Source organism: Gavialis gangeticus, unplaced genomic scaffold, assembly GCF_001723915.1.
Source record: "Gavialis gangeticus isolate Ggan-Ray unplaced genomic scaffold, GavGan_comp1, whole genome shotgun sequence".
Lineage (NCBI taxonomy): Eukaryota > Metazoa > Chordata > Crocodylia > Gavialidae > Gavialis > Gavialis gangeticus.
The window spans coordinates 43484830-43498025 of NW_017729030.1; the positions used below are offsets into that span (position 1 = coordinate 43484830).

At 43.3% G+C, this 13196-nt stretch overlaps 1 protein-coding gene across 1 annotated transcript in view; it reads right to left on the minus strand.

Annotated features, from left to right (window-relative positions):
• The window catches only part of MGAT4D (MGAT4 family member D), a 97073-nt gene extending 83883 nt beyond the window's left edge, over nt 1-13190 (minus strand). The window contains exon 1 of the mRNA XM_019522118.1: nt 13020-13190. Within this exon, the coding sequence (XP_019377663.1) occupies nt 13020-13116 (97 nt within the window). The 5' untranslated portion in view covers nt 13117-13190. The remainder of the gene's footprint in view (nt 1-13019) is intronic.
• Nucleotides 13191-13196: the final 6 nt, after the last annotated feature.

Genomic DNA, 13196 nt, shown 5'->3' on the forward strand with positions numbered 1-13196 from the left:
CTGACTACAGTCTCAGCTTGACTCACCGTGTTAGATTCAACTCAAGGATACTCTGATGTCAGGTTTAGAGCAGAATATCATAATTTTATGTACTCACATAGGATACCCACACAAAAAAGGCTTGCAGGATCAGGTACAGGATTTAAAATTCTGACAAAATAAATTACAAGGTCTCAAGAACTATTCCTTGCCCCAGTGAGCCTCAGAGGTATGACAGAGCCGCTCTGTGTCCTGGGGAGCTTTGGCACACTTGTTCAGAGACTTGTTTTAACATTTACAAGATAGACATCATGCTATATTGCTTATTTTCAATAGTGGAATAAAATACATTTTAAATTACACTTAAACACACACGGTACAAATTCACCTTCAAAAGCCCCATATCAGAGCTCCTTTTTTTCCTGATCAAGAAGAAATACAAGAGGCACTTTCAAGAGTCCGTTAGCAAGTTGCCCTTTGAGCTGATTTGTTAATGAGATACTCTACAAGGCTTTTTGATCCACAACTCTCAATCTCATTAGCAAGAGAAGCAAGACTTGGAAGAAAAGGGCAAGTAGTTTTTATCACTGTTCATCCTACCTCAATGAAAAACAGTTTGACATTTTTCATTATCAAGAATAGATTAGAAATGTTTGATGAAAGATTGTTTGCAAAATAGCAGCCCTGGCATTGCAACTTGGAAGAGGTCACATTGCCTAGAAGCCAGGCAAAGGACTCAGTTGGTCTAATTAAAGAACCTTGCCTGCCAGAATCAAGGATGCACTTGGGGCCTTGGTGACAAACTTGTAATCCATCTGAACAGTTTACACCTGTTTGTGTTTTCAAAGGCATATTTTTGAAAATGTATATAAATGGCAGTTGAGTCTCTTCTTTGCATTTTTAGGTTCCACAGCTGTGGCTGCAACATTTGAGTCGTGAAGCTAAGTTTTACTTGTATTCAGAGTAGGTTATATTTTTACATAATAATTCTTAAACTTTTCTCCCATTCTTTTGAAATCAATCTCTTATACTCTTTGGAAACGTACAGACATAATATAGTAGTACTATATAGCAGGTCATATTATAGTAGGACTTTTGGAATTGTCCAAAACAATGTTCTTCTTAGACTTCTTTAGAGATGCTAAAACCATGACCAGTTCTGGCTTAATGCCTGGCTGAGACTGCATGACTGATATCAATGCTATAAAAGCTGTGGGGATACTATGGAAGGTAAAGTTGAATGCACTAGAGTCAGTGAGCTGAAGAATGCTAACCCCTGTATGGATGCTTTTATTTAGAAATCACGTGGCCTCTAAACTGAATTAAATTACAGCAGTCTAAAAGTATTTTAACTCTTGAACAGAAGTAGCTACACAGGGCTTAACATTCTTTAACATTTGTGCATTGATTTAACACCTTTAGCAGACTTGCCTTACCTTTTTCTTTCTGAGTGTCCCTGTGTAGAAATGGCTTAGCTTTCTAAGTAGTGTTAATTCAGAGCATGAGTATCTTGCAACTCCACAACTGAAAAGAGCAGGAAAAGAACTGAAAATTGAATGATTCCATTTCCATAATCTTTCATCCACTTCTTCCCTAAGATTTTTACATGTCAATTTGTAAACTGTTTTAATGTCTGTAATGCCCATTAATTGTTTGTATCATTTTTGAAGGAAACATTCTGGAATACTGAGAATGTTTCCACATAAAAAACGGAAATACCAACAACACTGGTAATGTAAATAAAGTTTCAAGAAACCCATCAAACTGCAAGAGTTTTCTCTTCTCCTTTAGAAGTAAACCCAGATGGTTTTCAAAATAGCATTATTTTGCACTGAAAACTAAGAGAGTTTGAGTCTTCATTAATTGTAATTGTTCACAGCCACTTGTATTTTATTTGTATTGGGATCAGGAATAAGAGTTAAAATAATGATTTGATTTTCAGTATGGAATTATTTTCTTTTACAAAATATACTGATTTCCCAAGTAAACAGTTTCATTCTGAAAGTTGAAGACTTATTTCATTTGACTCCATACATATGTAGTTTCTATTACATTAAGGTTTCCTGTTTCAACATAAAAGAGTCTTTGCAATTGCAAAGTACAGCATACAATGCAGTAGTGTTGCCCAAACTTTTTGCCCCACAGGCCGAATAGGCAGTGCCCAATCTGTATGCAGGCTGGATCTGGGCAGTGGGCCTAACCTGGCACGCAGAGCAGGAGCAATGGAGGGCCTGATTGAGAGATGTTGTGGGGGTGCAGCCCAGCCCAGCCCCAACCCAGTTGTGCAGGAGGGAGGTGTATGGTCTGGGGCAGCTCAGGGGGAGCGGAGGGGGGTGGCTCAGCCACAATCCAGCCATGCAGAATTTAGGAATTTGGCAGCAAGGGAAGGGTGGAAGGATTAATTGTCACTGTTTCTCAACCACCAAATTTCTAGAACTGTAAGGAACCTTGTGGACTGGATGCCATGGCTCTGTAGGCTAGATTTGGCCCAGAGACTGGGGGTTGAACACCCATGCTGTACTAGAGAAAGTCTCCATCAGATATAAAACACAACAAGATGTGACAATTAAAGATGTGGAAAAACCCCCTAGCAGCAAAAAATACACCGTTTTCTTGTGTAGAAGCTATTTTGCATCGCATAGTCATGTATTCAAAATTTCTTTTGGAAGAAAATGAGCATCATTCATGCTCCAATTGTTTTAATTTCTGAAAATACATTAATAGTGAACAGGTTACACGGCGTCATGTATTCTGAGCCACTGAAACAAGATTTGGGTTGCTGTGGCATGCTAAAGATTCAGGCACATACTCTGCAAATAACTTCTGTGGTTTATTGTTTTCAAGTAACTAGTAACTAATCTAAACCCCTTTCAAAGTTTTTGTTATGTGTTTTACGAGTTTATGGGTTTATCTTGTTTACATTTACTAGAAACACATACGAAAAAAAGAACAGGCAGTTGTCATAGAGTTTTCTGAATCCTGGAAATTATTTCTTAGTTTTTATTTAGGGGCTGAATCTGCTCCCACATTAGAAGTATAACTAAAATGTTGTTTCCCTAAGACTTACATGTGCTGAAAGTGACACGTTATCTGATTACATAGTCAAATAATCAGAACAGGAAGAAATCACTATGCGACTCAGATGTTTGTCCAAGTTTTGTTAGTTGAGTAGAAAAATCAAGTTCTTTTTTGTTTTACAGTGTTTATTAATTAAATAGAACATTTAACTAATTCAATTAAACTAGGAAAACTAAATAGTTATTGCTCATTTCCGGTGAAAATTGCAAATGTCACTCCCACCTATTCTACACACAGAAGCAACAAATCATACACTGAAAAGTCCCTATAACTAAGTGAGATCTGAGGAAAGGCACCGTCACACCTGAAAGCTTGTCTACCTCTATGCCACTCATGCAGTTCAATAAAAGATATCCCACACAAATTCTTGCCTGTCACCTATAACTAAGTGCCTTTCAACCAAAATATATGTAGACAAAATTGTACTATTGGGGAATGCATGATGAATCATCATGAATGCATGAAGGGAGCAGTCATTTTACTCCTGTAAGTATGGGTATTATGACAAAGACCATGCGCTGTGCAGAAAACACTAGGAGGCAGGGTACTGCTTGTCTCTGCTTTCTTTGATGAACTACAGCAGCCAGTTTAATTATAGAATTTATGGCCCAGTTCTGCTCATTCTGAACATAAAATAAAAAATAAATTAATTTAACTGGAATCAGCCCTATAGACCGGGGTGGGCAATTTTGGGTGGAGGGCTGCTTAACAAGCTTTGGCAAGCTCTCAGGGGCAGTATAGGTAGCCCCACCCCTTGACAGCTGCCCCGCCCCTGGTCACCACATTGGGACCAGAAGTCCTGCCCCCTAGCCCCTGACCTTTGCCACCAAAAGTCTCTCCCCTTGCTGCCCCCTGCCCCACCCAAATACTTCTTTGGGGACCCAAGTGGGGTTGCCATCTTAGAACCAGAAAAAAAACAAATCATACACTAGAAGTAAAATACCTACTGTATTTTAATTTTATTCCAAAAAATATTTGTCATGACTTGTGATTGTGTACTATATATAGAAGGAATTGCATAACAACTCAAAAATAAAGTGGCACCCTTTTATATTGTGTGTGTATGGTGGGGCATGGGGTTTGGCTGTGTAGGGGAGACTTTTGCTCCCATGGCGTGCAGCCCCCACTTCCGGCAGCAGCAGCCAGGGAGGTCAGGGTGCCTGGGCTATATTTTGTCCACCCCTGCTGTAGACGGTACTATGTGGACAAGTTAATGCTACACAGTGCACCAATACACAAGGATAACTGAGCCTGCTCTAGGGGAAGAAGCACAATCTCTGAGTTAGCATACTGCTCCATCCAGCTAGTTAGCCCAGGCAAAGGGGCACACTGACATAACCAGACAGCTTCTGAGATCCACACTAATATCACTGCACATCTCAATACTGTGCTGTGTAAACATCACAGCTCAGCTTAGTGCTGGCGTGGGTGTTTCTACAAGGCACTGCATTGTGTTGCGTTGACATATCCTTTAGTTACACATTTAGAAGTATGCACGGCTACAGAGTTTCAGTAGCTGTGGGTGCAAATATTGGTACTTAATTTAGGACATTCACTGCTCTTAGCTTTACTTCTGAAAGACTCCATTAAAAAACCCACTTTGGGTACCTATGTGTTATATGTAAAAGTATACACTCCTAAATCATAACACAATGGGCCAAGGGCACCCTGTGACTTGTTGAATGCCTCCGTTTCCACTGAAGTGCGCTGAGAGATACTGCGGGACTGGTTGCTTACAGGCCTGGGCTAGATAGGCAGAAAGTGCTGCCAATTTTCTTATAGTTCCATGAAATCAGAATTAAATTTTATTTGATCAAAAGAGAACATGTTAAGAAATTTTGCCACTATCAGTTATGATATCTGGGCAAGAGATCATAATTAGGTCTGCATGGGCAGATGACTCTCTACACCTGCAGAGAGTTCCATTAAAACCAGCAAATGCAACTCAAGTTGCGATCAAGGCTTTGATTGCTAAAACACCATGTGAGATAGCTGTGAAGAGGTTTCTTGACTTCCTTTTCCTGTTTGCCAGTAATCAACTGTTTGGGCTACAAAATATTACTTCACCCACAAGCTTTTGCTGATCGTCAGAAACTGGATTTCTTATTACATGAAAATATGTAAAAAGCCTGAAAAAAAATCAGAAAAATTCCTTGTAAAACTAAGAAATAATGCCCCCCCCCCAACAACCCTGTGTGCAAAATTGTAAGTATACTTATATAAAATTGTGCTACACCAATTATACCTGGACATTTCTCAGATTGTTTTTGCAAAGGAAACTTTCAAATCTTTATTTCACTCTTTTCTGAGGCACAATATACATTTACTTATCTTCATATTTATATTCTTGTAACATCACATTTTGACTTCTTCCCCCCACCCCCGACTTCCTACCGAAGCTTAGTATCAGTTCACTCAAGCACAACATTCTGCAAAATCTACACTGTAAATCAATATGGAAAGGTATAAACCTGCTACCCTTACCTGAAACTCAGTGGACTTACTTCTAGGAAAAAGGACAAGTCATATGCTCATTATGAAGAATAGAAATAGTAGGTCAAATTGTTTTGCCTTCACTTCCAAGGTTCTTCAAGGCCTAGCCATGTTCCACCTTCTCTCTTATCCTAATCTTTATGAAATGCATCTCTCCTCTGTTCAAATCATGGTGCTAGCTTCAATAAATGCTTAATAAAATGATCAGGAAGGACGTTCATGCTTTTTCTCACAAGGATTCCTTCTAAATATCCACAAAGTTACCTCATCGTCTTTTTTGAGTCCTTTGCCAAAACTCTCAAATACCAAGCTTTGTAGACATCCTGTCAATGATTACTTAGGCAGCAGGTGGACAGAGATCACTGTGAAACATGCTGACCAGTATTTTTGTCAGATGTTCCTGTTACTCCCCCGACTGTGTCTATCTGCTGTTTTAACTTATAATTTGACTGCAATCTCTTGGAAGCAGTAACATTTTCTTGTGTACACTGCCTAGCACAGGAGTTGGCAACCAATAGCCTGAGCTGAATCTGACCCACAGAGCAGGGATATTAGCAATAATTTTGTGGTGGGGGAGCAGTATTTGAACATGAACAGTTCTACCCCTGAACAGTTTTTCTGAAGCACCACCTGCTTCTGCCCCATACTCCCTCATCACTTCTCTTGCTGCTGAATTGGTCGCTAGCGAGAATCAGCAGCACTGGGAATTGGCAGTGAGAGGTAAAGGGATGGTGGAGGTGTCAATGCAGTGGGGAGTTGCAAATACAAGAGAGTGAAGCTTGAAGTGGTTATTGAAACTGAATCAATTTGATCAGAAAAGAACATTTCAGTTGATCCAATGTATTTTTTTTTGCAAATAATTTAAAAGACTTCTGTTTTTATTACAATGCAATATTAAGCCAACTTTTGAAATCCTTCACAAAACAGAAATTCTGCCTTTTCCACAGGCTAATCAACAACTCTATTAAAATTTAAGCTCAGAGCCTATCTGTTAAATTTATGTACATCCATCAAAGGCAGGGTTCCCCAGTTCTGAAGGTGCCATAATTTTAGGGCTATGTCTATATTAGAGGGGCTGCTGCTGTTTTAACTACACAGGGAGCACTAAGGCAACCAGGCTCCCTAGTGTGAACAATTCTGGTGGCAGATGGACTTTCCTGTGGCCCTCCAAAACACAGAGGCTGCCTTTTACTGGCAGGGCTGTGATATTTTCCACTGTCTGCAAACATACCTCTGATGGAAGAACTCTGAACCAGAAACAAAAACTAAGAGCAGGGTAACAGAGAGCAAAATTATCCCTTGTTAGAGAGGGTTGCATACAAAAAAGAGAAAATCCAAGTTGATAAGATCTCAGGTTGCCTTTATGTAATTTCAGCTTTCAAAATTAAATTAGGGTCAGATCACAGTATTGAAACACCACAAGTGTGATTGCAAAGAAGGAAGACAAAACAGGAAAAACCTAAGGCTGCTCATGCTGCTGCCTTCACGTGGTCAGACTGTCATTTGACTTCAGTGGGACCTTAGGGTAGAATAGGACCCCAAGGTCCCACTTATTTGAAGGCAAGGCTTGAAGCCTGATCTACCATTATTGTAATGGTATGAACCTGTTTAATAATTGATATGGTCAAAAGCACTCAACACCATCCATGATAAGAAAGAAAAGCTAAATTCAGACATTTAAAAAGCCTCAGGGGGAAGAGCTCTACCACACTTTACTTAGAGCGCAAACGAACCAAACAGACGTTCGCTGTTTGGTGAGCGGGGTGGGGAAAAATACTGTTTGGTGAGCAGGGGGTTGGGGGGAGGCTGCCCACACTGCTTGCTGGAAGCACTCTCGCATGCCTCCCAGGAGGCTGCCAGAATGGCCCTCCTCCCTACTAGATGACAACACTGGGGGACAACTGGGGTGGGGTGGGGCAGGGAAAGAGACACCTGACCCTCTTCCCTCACAGCCAGGCAGCAGCATGCCATGGGGACACTGCCCAGATCCCTCTCCCCCACAAGGGAAAGGAGTCTGGGCTCTGTATCCCTGCAGCAGCCCAGACTCCAACATTCACTGTAGCCTGCCTGCAATGGGGTTGGGAACAGTGGGGGAAAGGGGTCTGGACTCTGTGTCCTAACTGTGGCATGACACAGGGCCTGGGCAGCTGTGGGGAGAGAGATCTCCTCTGCCCTCCCTCTTCCCCGCAGGCAGTGGCTCACAGCTGCCAAATGGAAGAGGCAGGGCTGGGTTCAAGAGGCCAGCCTAGTGCTCGTAAGTAAGTGAGCTCTTCTCGAAGCTAGAGGGTAGCCCTGCGCCACACTGTCTGGGACAGCAGCAGCATGCAACCGAGTTTAACTTGCGATGGATGCGACACAGTTGTTTAAAAAAGCACTGTAACGGAAAGCACTTTAACCTAGTACCATATCCAAGGAGGGTAAATTTAGAGTGTGATCCACCATTTTTAAAGTGCTCTGAGAGCCCTGAACCTTTGTTCTGTTGCAGCTTTACAGCACCTTCTGTTCATCTAAAGCAAAATAGGTGTGACATCTGTACCCAGCCAAAAGTTACAGCTGAAAGCTTGGCTATGCACAATAAATGAGGGTTTGAGTTCACAATGCACTGGCTATTACTTCCTTCATCTTTTTTCTCTCCCTATCTTCATTTCTGTGAGAGTTATGGATTAAGATGGAACTTTTTCTGTTGACGACCCTAATTAAACCATTATGAGCATATTGCAATGTAAATAAGTATCACTATAATTAACAGATTATTTTCTTTGTCTTTAAATCTCTACAGGCATAATTATATAACAGCAGCTTCTTTTAGTTGGGGCTAGTGGTGAATTAAGAGGTAGAATCAACACTGATTGCATAACAATGGGGAATTTTGTTAGTAGTCCCAATAACATCATCATCTTTTTTTCACCCTCAGCATGCATGTTTTTTGACACGTTTTACTCTGGGGTTGGGTTGGGACTGAAAAGGCTTAGAACAAAATTAGTTTAGCATGTCATACAGGGTGCTGACAGACATACCTTGGCCATGCTGTCAACTCATTGTGCTTTATACACAGTGCTATGAGTTAGAGCCCCCATCCAAACCAACAGACTTTTGCCTGTGGGGTCAGGGCTGGAGGGACTGGAGCCTGCTTGCACCAGCCCTGGCCAGCAGGCAGGGGTGGTCCAGAAACCTCCAAGGGGCCTGCTGAGTCAACCCTTTCCCCAGCTCTGTCCCCCCCCCCCAGGGAGCTGCCAGCTGGGGTTTCTTGCCTGGCTGAAGCTGGGACAGGGGGGAGGTGGGTGAAACGGAGCCCTCCCCTGCCTCATGGTCCCCCTAGTTACCCCAGCTAGGGTACTGGGGGGCTGGGGGGAGCTAAGCCAGGCCCACGAGGCAGGGGAGGGATTCCATTCTCTCTTCCCTACCCTGAGCTCCAGCCAGGCAGCAAACCCCAGCTGGCAGCTCAGTGGTACACCCTCCCCCCCCCCATGAAAGCCCCAGGGGCGGGCATAGGGTGCATCAACCCAGCCCACAACACATAAAAATTAACCCTAGGGAACACAAGTTCCCTAAAGAGCTCTAAAGCCATCTTAATCTAATACTTCATTTGGGGAGGGTTAATTTTTCGTGCAAACAGCCATTTTAAAAACACTCTGCAGCCATACATGTGCATCACAGAACAACCATAGAGCACTTTCAGGGGCCCAATCGCATGAAAAGATGTAACTTGGGTAAGCAACCATAATAAGCATTGCTATACTGGGTAATCTGCTTACTTACTAATAGGAGCCTGTGGGCACAACACTTTTGAGGATGTGTAAGGAGCAGTTTTGTTACCACAGACTTTTGAGCCAATTACATCAGAGTCATGGGAAGTAAGAAGGTTATCAGTTCCCTTTGTAACCACTTTATTTTTTCTTTTTTGCCACAGTAAAATTAGTGAAACCTTTACTTACAGATAAAATGGAAAAACTGAATATGATAATTTCCAATTAAGCCAACTGAAAGGTATAAAATAGCACAGGCCCATGCCCAGGTGAGAGAAGTTTGTAGAGGTTGGTGACAACCACCACCTTCATTTTAAAAAGTATTTTTTTAGGTCTCACGATTGTGAAAAACAAAAGCTAGAAAACATGATCCAGGCATGAATGATAGAGACATCCTTTGTGATGATTTAGCTCCAGTTATTTACACTCAATTTAAGAACTCTTGAGTTAGCATGGACACCATAAAACACCACTGTGGAGCTACATAGAACGACTGTATTACAGGGGTGGGCAAAATACGGCCCGCTGGCCGCATCCGTCCTGCCAGGCCATTCTATCCGGCTGGCAAGGATCCTAAAAAATTTAGAAAATTAATATTTATCTGCCCCTGGCTCCCTGTCATGTGGCCCTCAATAGCTTGCCAAACCTCAGTAAGTGGTCCTCCGCCCCAAATAATTGTCCTCACCTGCTGTATCAGCAGTGCAGAGTGACAAGGACCCATTGCCTTATGAATTCTAGCATTAACAGTATTTAGGCTTCCTGAATTGTGTCCCTTGATGGGCCAGCTATCTTGAGTTTACGGCACCATTTACCTTGAGTTACTTATTTATGAATGTCCATAGGAATCAGGAGAGCAGTAACACTCGATTCATACCTTGAGCTAACAGTGCAGTGGAGGCAACCCCCAAGTCTACAGACAGCCTTAACAGCTATGAGGAATGTTATCTATTGTGTTTATTACCAGAACAAATAAAGGCCTAGTCAGGAACCAAGATCCAGCTGTCCTACATGCTTTCCAAACAAACAAAGAGATGGCCATTGCCTAAAAGCCTCTATAATACAAATACAAGATGAGGACAGCAGACAAATACAGACAGGTGGGGATGCCCAACGAAACAGTATTAATCAATGTGACAGACAGCAGTCAAAGCACACCAACTGCCTAACTTGTCAAACCTTTCTGTAGACATCACAGCAACAAACAGCTTAAGTTCAGGTTTAGAGAAGGAAAAGATAAGGGAGATGTGTAGATATTTATGGAAAGCCTCTCCCTAGCACCAGGAGTGGCACAGGATAAAGCACAGAACAACCTCACTGAAATTCAGAACACACACACCAAGGTAATGGAGGCTGTGATTACAGGTCAGGCTTGACCTCTCAACAGTAAACATAGGATGATAGGGAAAGACAACCGGCTTGTTTCATGCCAAGACTGGGGAGCCAGTGAAGCACCCTAAGCATCCCTGTGGGGAGGTAACTCCTGTACCATCTTATGGGCAGGCAGTGGAGAGAAGACCTACAATATATTCTAGCAAAGGAATCCCAGCAGATGAAAAAGAAGAGCAACAGGCCCAGTCTACCTACTTACGCAGATATATTCCAACTACTAATGCAAAAGGGACTGATGCATCTCTCACTTAATGTGAGATGGGAAATAATGTAAAAAGAAAATGCCAATGGTGACAAAGGTGAGGAAGTAGGAGGAACAAACATGAAAGTCTGAGAAGTTGGTATCATAAAAAAATGCGAGAAACAAAACAAAGCTTATGCTGTGGGCTTAAACTGCAAAAGGGGACAGACTCGAATTTCCCTTCTGCAATCTTTTAAACCTTGGTTCCTTAGACTCAATTGTATCTTTACTTGTATTCAACTTCTACCTGCCCCCAGTATAATAGCTCCTTTTAAGTGTCAGAAGCTGCAATAAAAACAGTATCACGGTTACAGAGAAAGGGTTAGTCTCAAGGGCCAAGACTGTTTTTATTGTACTCATCTGTAAGGTGCCTGACACAACAGGGTCTGGATCCGAACAGGCCTTTTTACACACTACTGAAATATAAATAATGAACACACATAATTAATAAATAAAAGTAACAGAGAAAAAGGGAAGCAAGTAAGAAGTCAAACCAAGCTTCTTCCGCTCATTCTGGAAATGATTAATTCCTAGATCTGACTTTAATATACCTGCATCTACAAAACAGAGCCATCTCTGGAGGTCTCCCCAGTGGTTTAGTTAGAGATCGGAAATTCTGTTTTCCCTTTCCCCATGCAAACAATGGCATAGCAAATTTGCCTTCAGGTCTTTATAAGGCAGTGGCAGAACTTTTCCAAGTTCTCCCTGGAAAATAAGGGAGTTTTATCACATTTCCTATGCTGCCTTACAGAAGATCCCAGCTTCACAAGGCACATGATCTGATGTCCTATCCAGGGTAGAGGTTACCTATGTTACATAGTAATAGATTTATATTGTTTTTTAAAACAGTTAAATGATTGTCTTTTGACTGAAACATTCCCTTGCAGTGTTAGGAGCCACAAAAACCAGAAAGTGAAACAAACCAGAGAAGGGGTGCTGACCTAATCAATGACATTTTAAGATCTAGTTTTGAAAATAAGGATCATAATAGGAGCATAGCAAAAACTTTACCACAAGACCAACTCCATTCCTATTCTTTCTGCAACTTATAGACTAACCAGAGAGAGAGAGATTATATATAAATATGAAACACACACGGCACAAATTTTTGTGGGCTGAAGCTCACTTCATCAGACTCTGTGAGCTTTAGCCCACAAGCGTGTGCACTCTATACTAGCGTTTCTCAACCTGTGGGTCACGATCCAAAAGTGGGTTGTAAGAATATACAGAAGGGTAGTGAACAAACTGTAAACAATGGATTGATTTTCCTTTCAAGAAGAAAAACATGGGAAACCGTGGCTTTTCCCTTGCAGCCCGCGAGGGGCTGCTTGGGGGTCCCCCCTGCCCCACACACTGGGGGCCTGGGGGCAGCAGGTCCAGATTGACGGGCACTGGGTAAACAGACCCGGCCAGTCCCTACAAATGGGTCCTGGTACCAAAAAGGTTGAGAACCACAACTCTACACAAGAGACATGTAGGCAGCTGTGTGGCCAACCTGAGGCTCTAGAGCCACATGTGGCTCTTTAGAAGTTAATTCGCATTGTCTCCTTGAATCTTTGCACAAGCACATGGTGACTAGCTTCCAAACAGAAGGTGAATGCAAGGAGAAAAGCATTAACTTCTGAAGAGCCGCAGGCTGGCCACCCCACCAGCAGCTGAGCTGGCAGGGCAATTTGCACCTTCCAGACTAACAAGTGTGTGTGTATGTACAGGTTGTTGGTTGTCACTGTGCTGGTCTAAGGACATACTTAGGCGGTCTAATAAAAAGCATCACAGAACCGCGTCTGCCTGCGTGTGCACAGCTGTAGATGCATGTCTACGATTGTGTGTCTGTGTGGGTGCGTGTCCGGGTGCATGTGCACGTGTGTGTGAGGGTACGTGTGTGTGCAGGCGCATGTGTATGTGAGGGGACATCATGTGTACGTGCGTGTGTGCGCGGCTGCATGCGGGTGGTGTCCCCCTTGCAGGCGGGAGCTCCTTGGCTAGGCGGGTCCCGCCTGGCCGGCCCCGGGGCCGACCCCTGCCCCCACCCCCGACTGCCCCCGGCCGGCCGTTGGCCGTGCCCGTTGCCCCCCGCCCCGCAGCTGCCTCACCTCGGGTGCCGGTGCCGGTGCGGGAGGCGTACCAGGTGAGCGAGCAGGCGGCGCTCAGGAAGAGCAGCGTCACAACCCGGCCCAGCGAGACCCTCATGGCCGGGGCCGGGCTCGCCCCGCATCCCCCGGGCGGCGCCCACCTGCGCTGCCCGCCGGGGAGAGCTGGCCCCGGGCTGC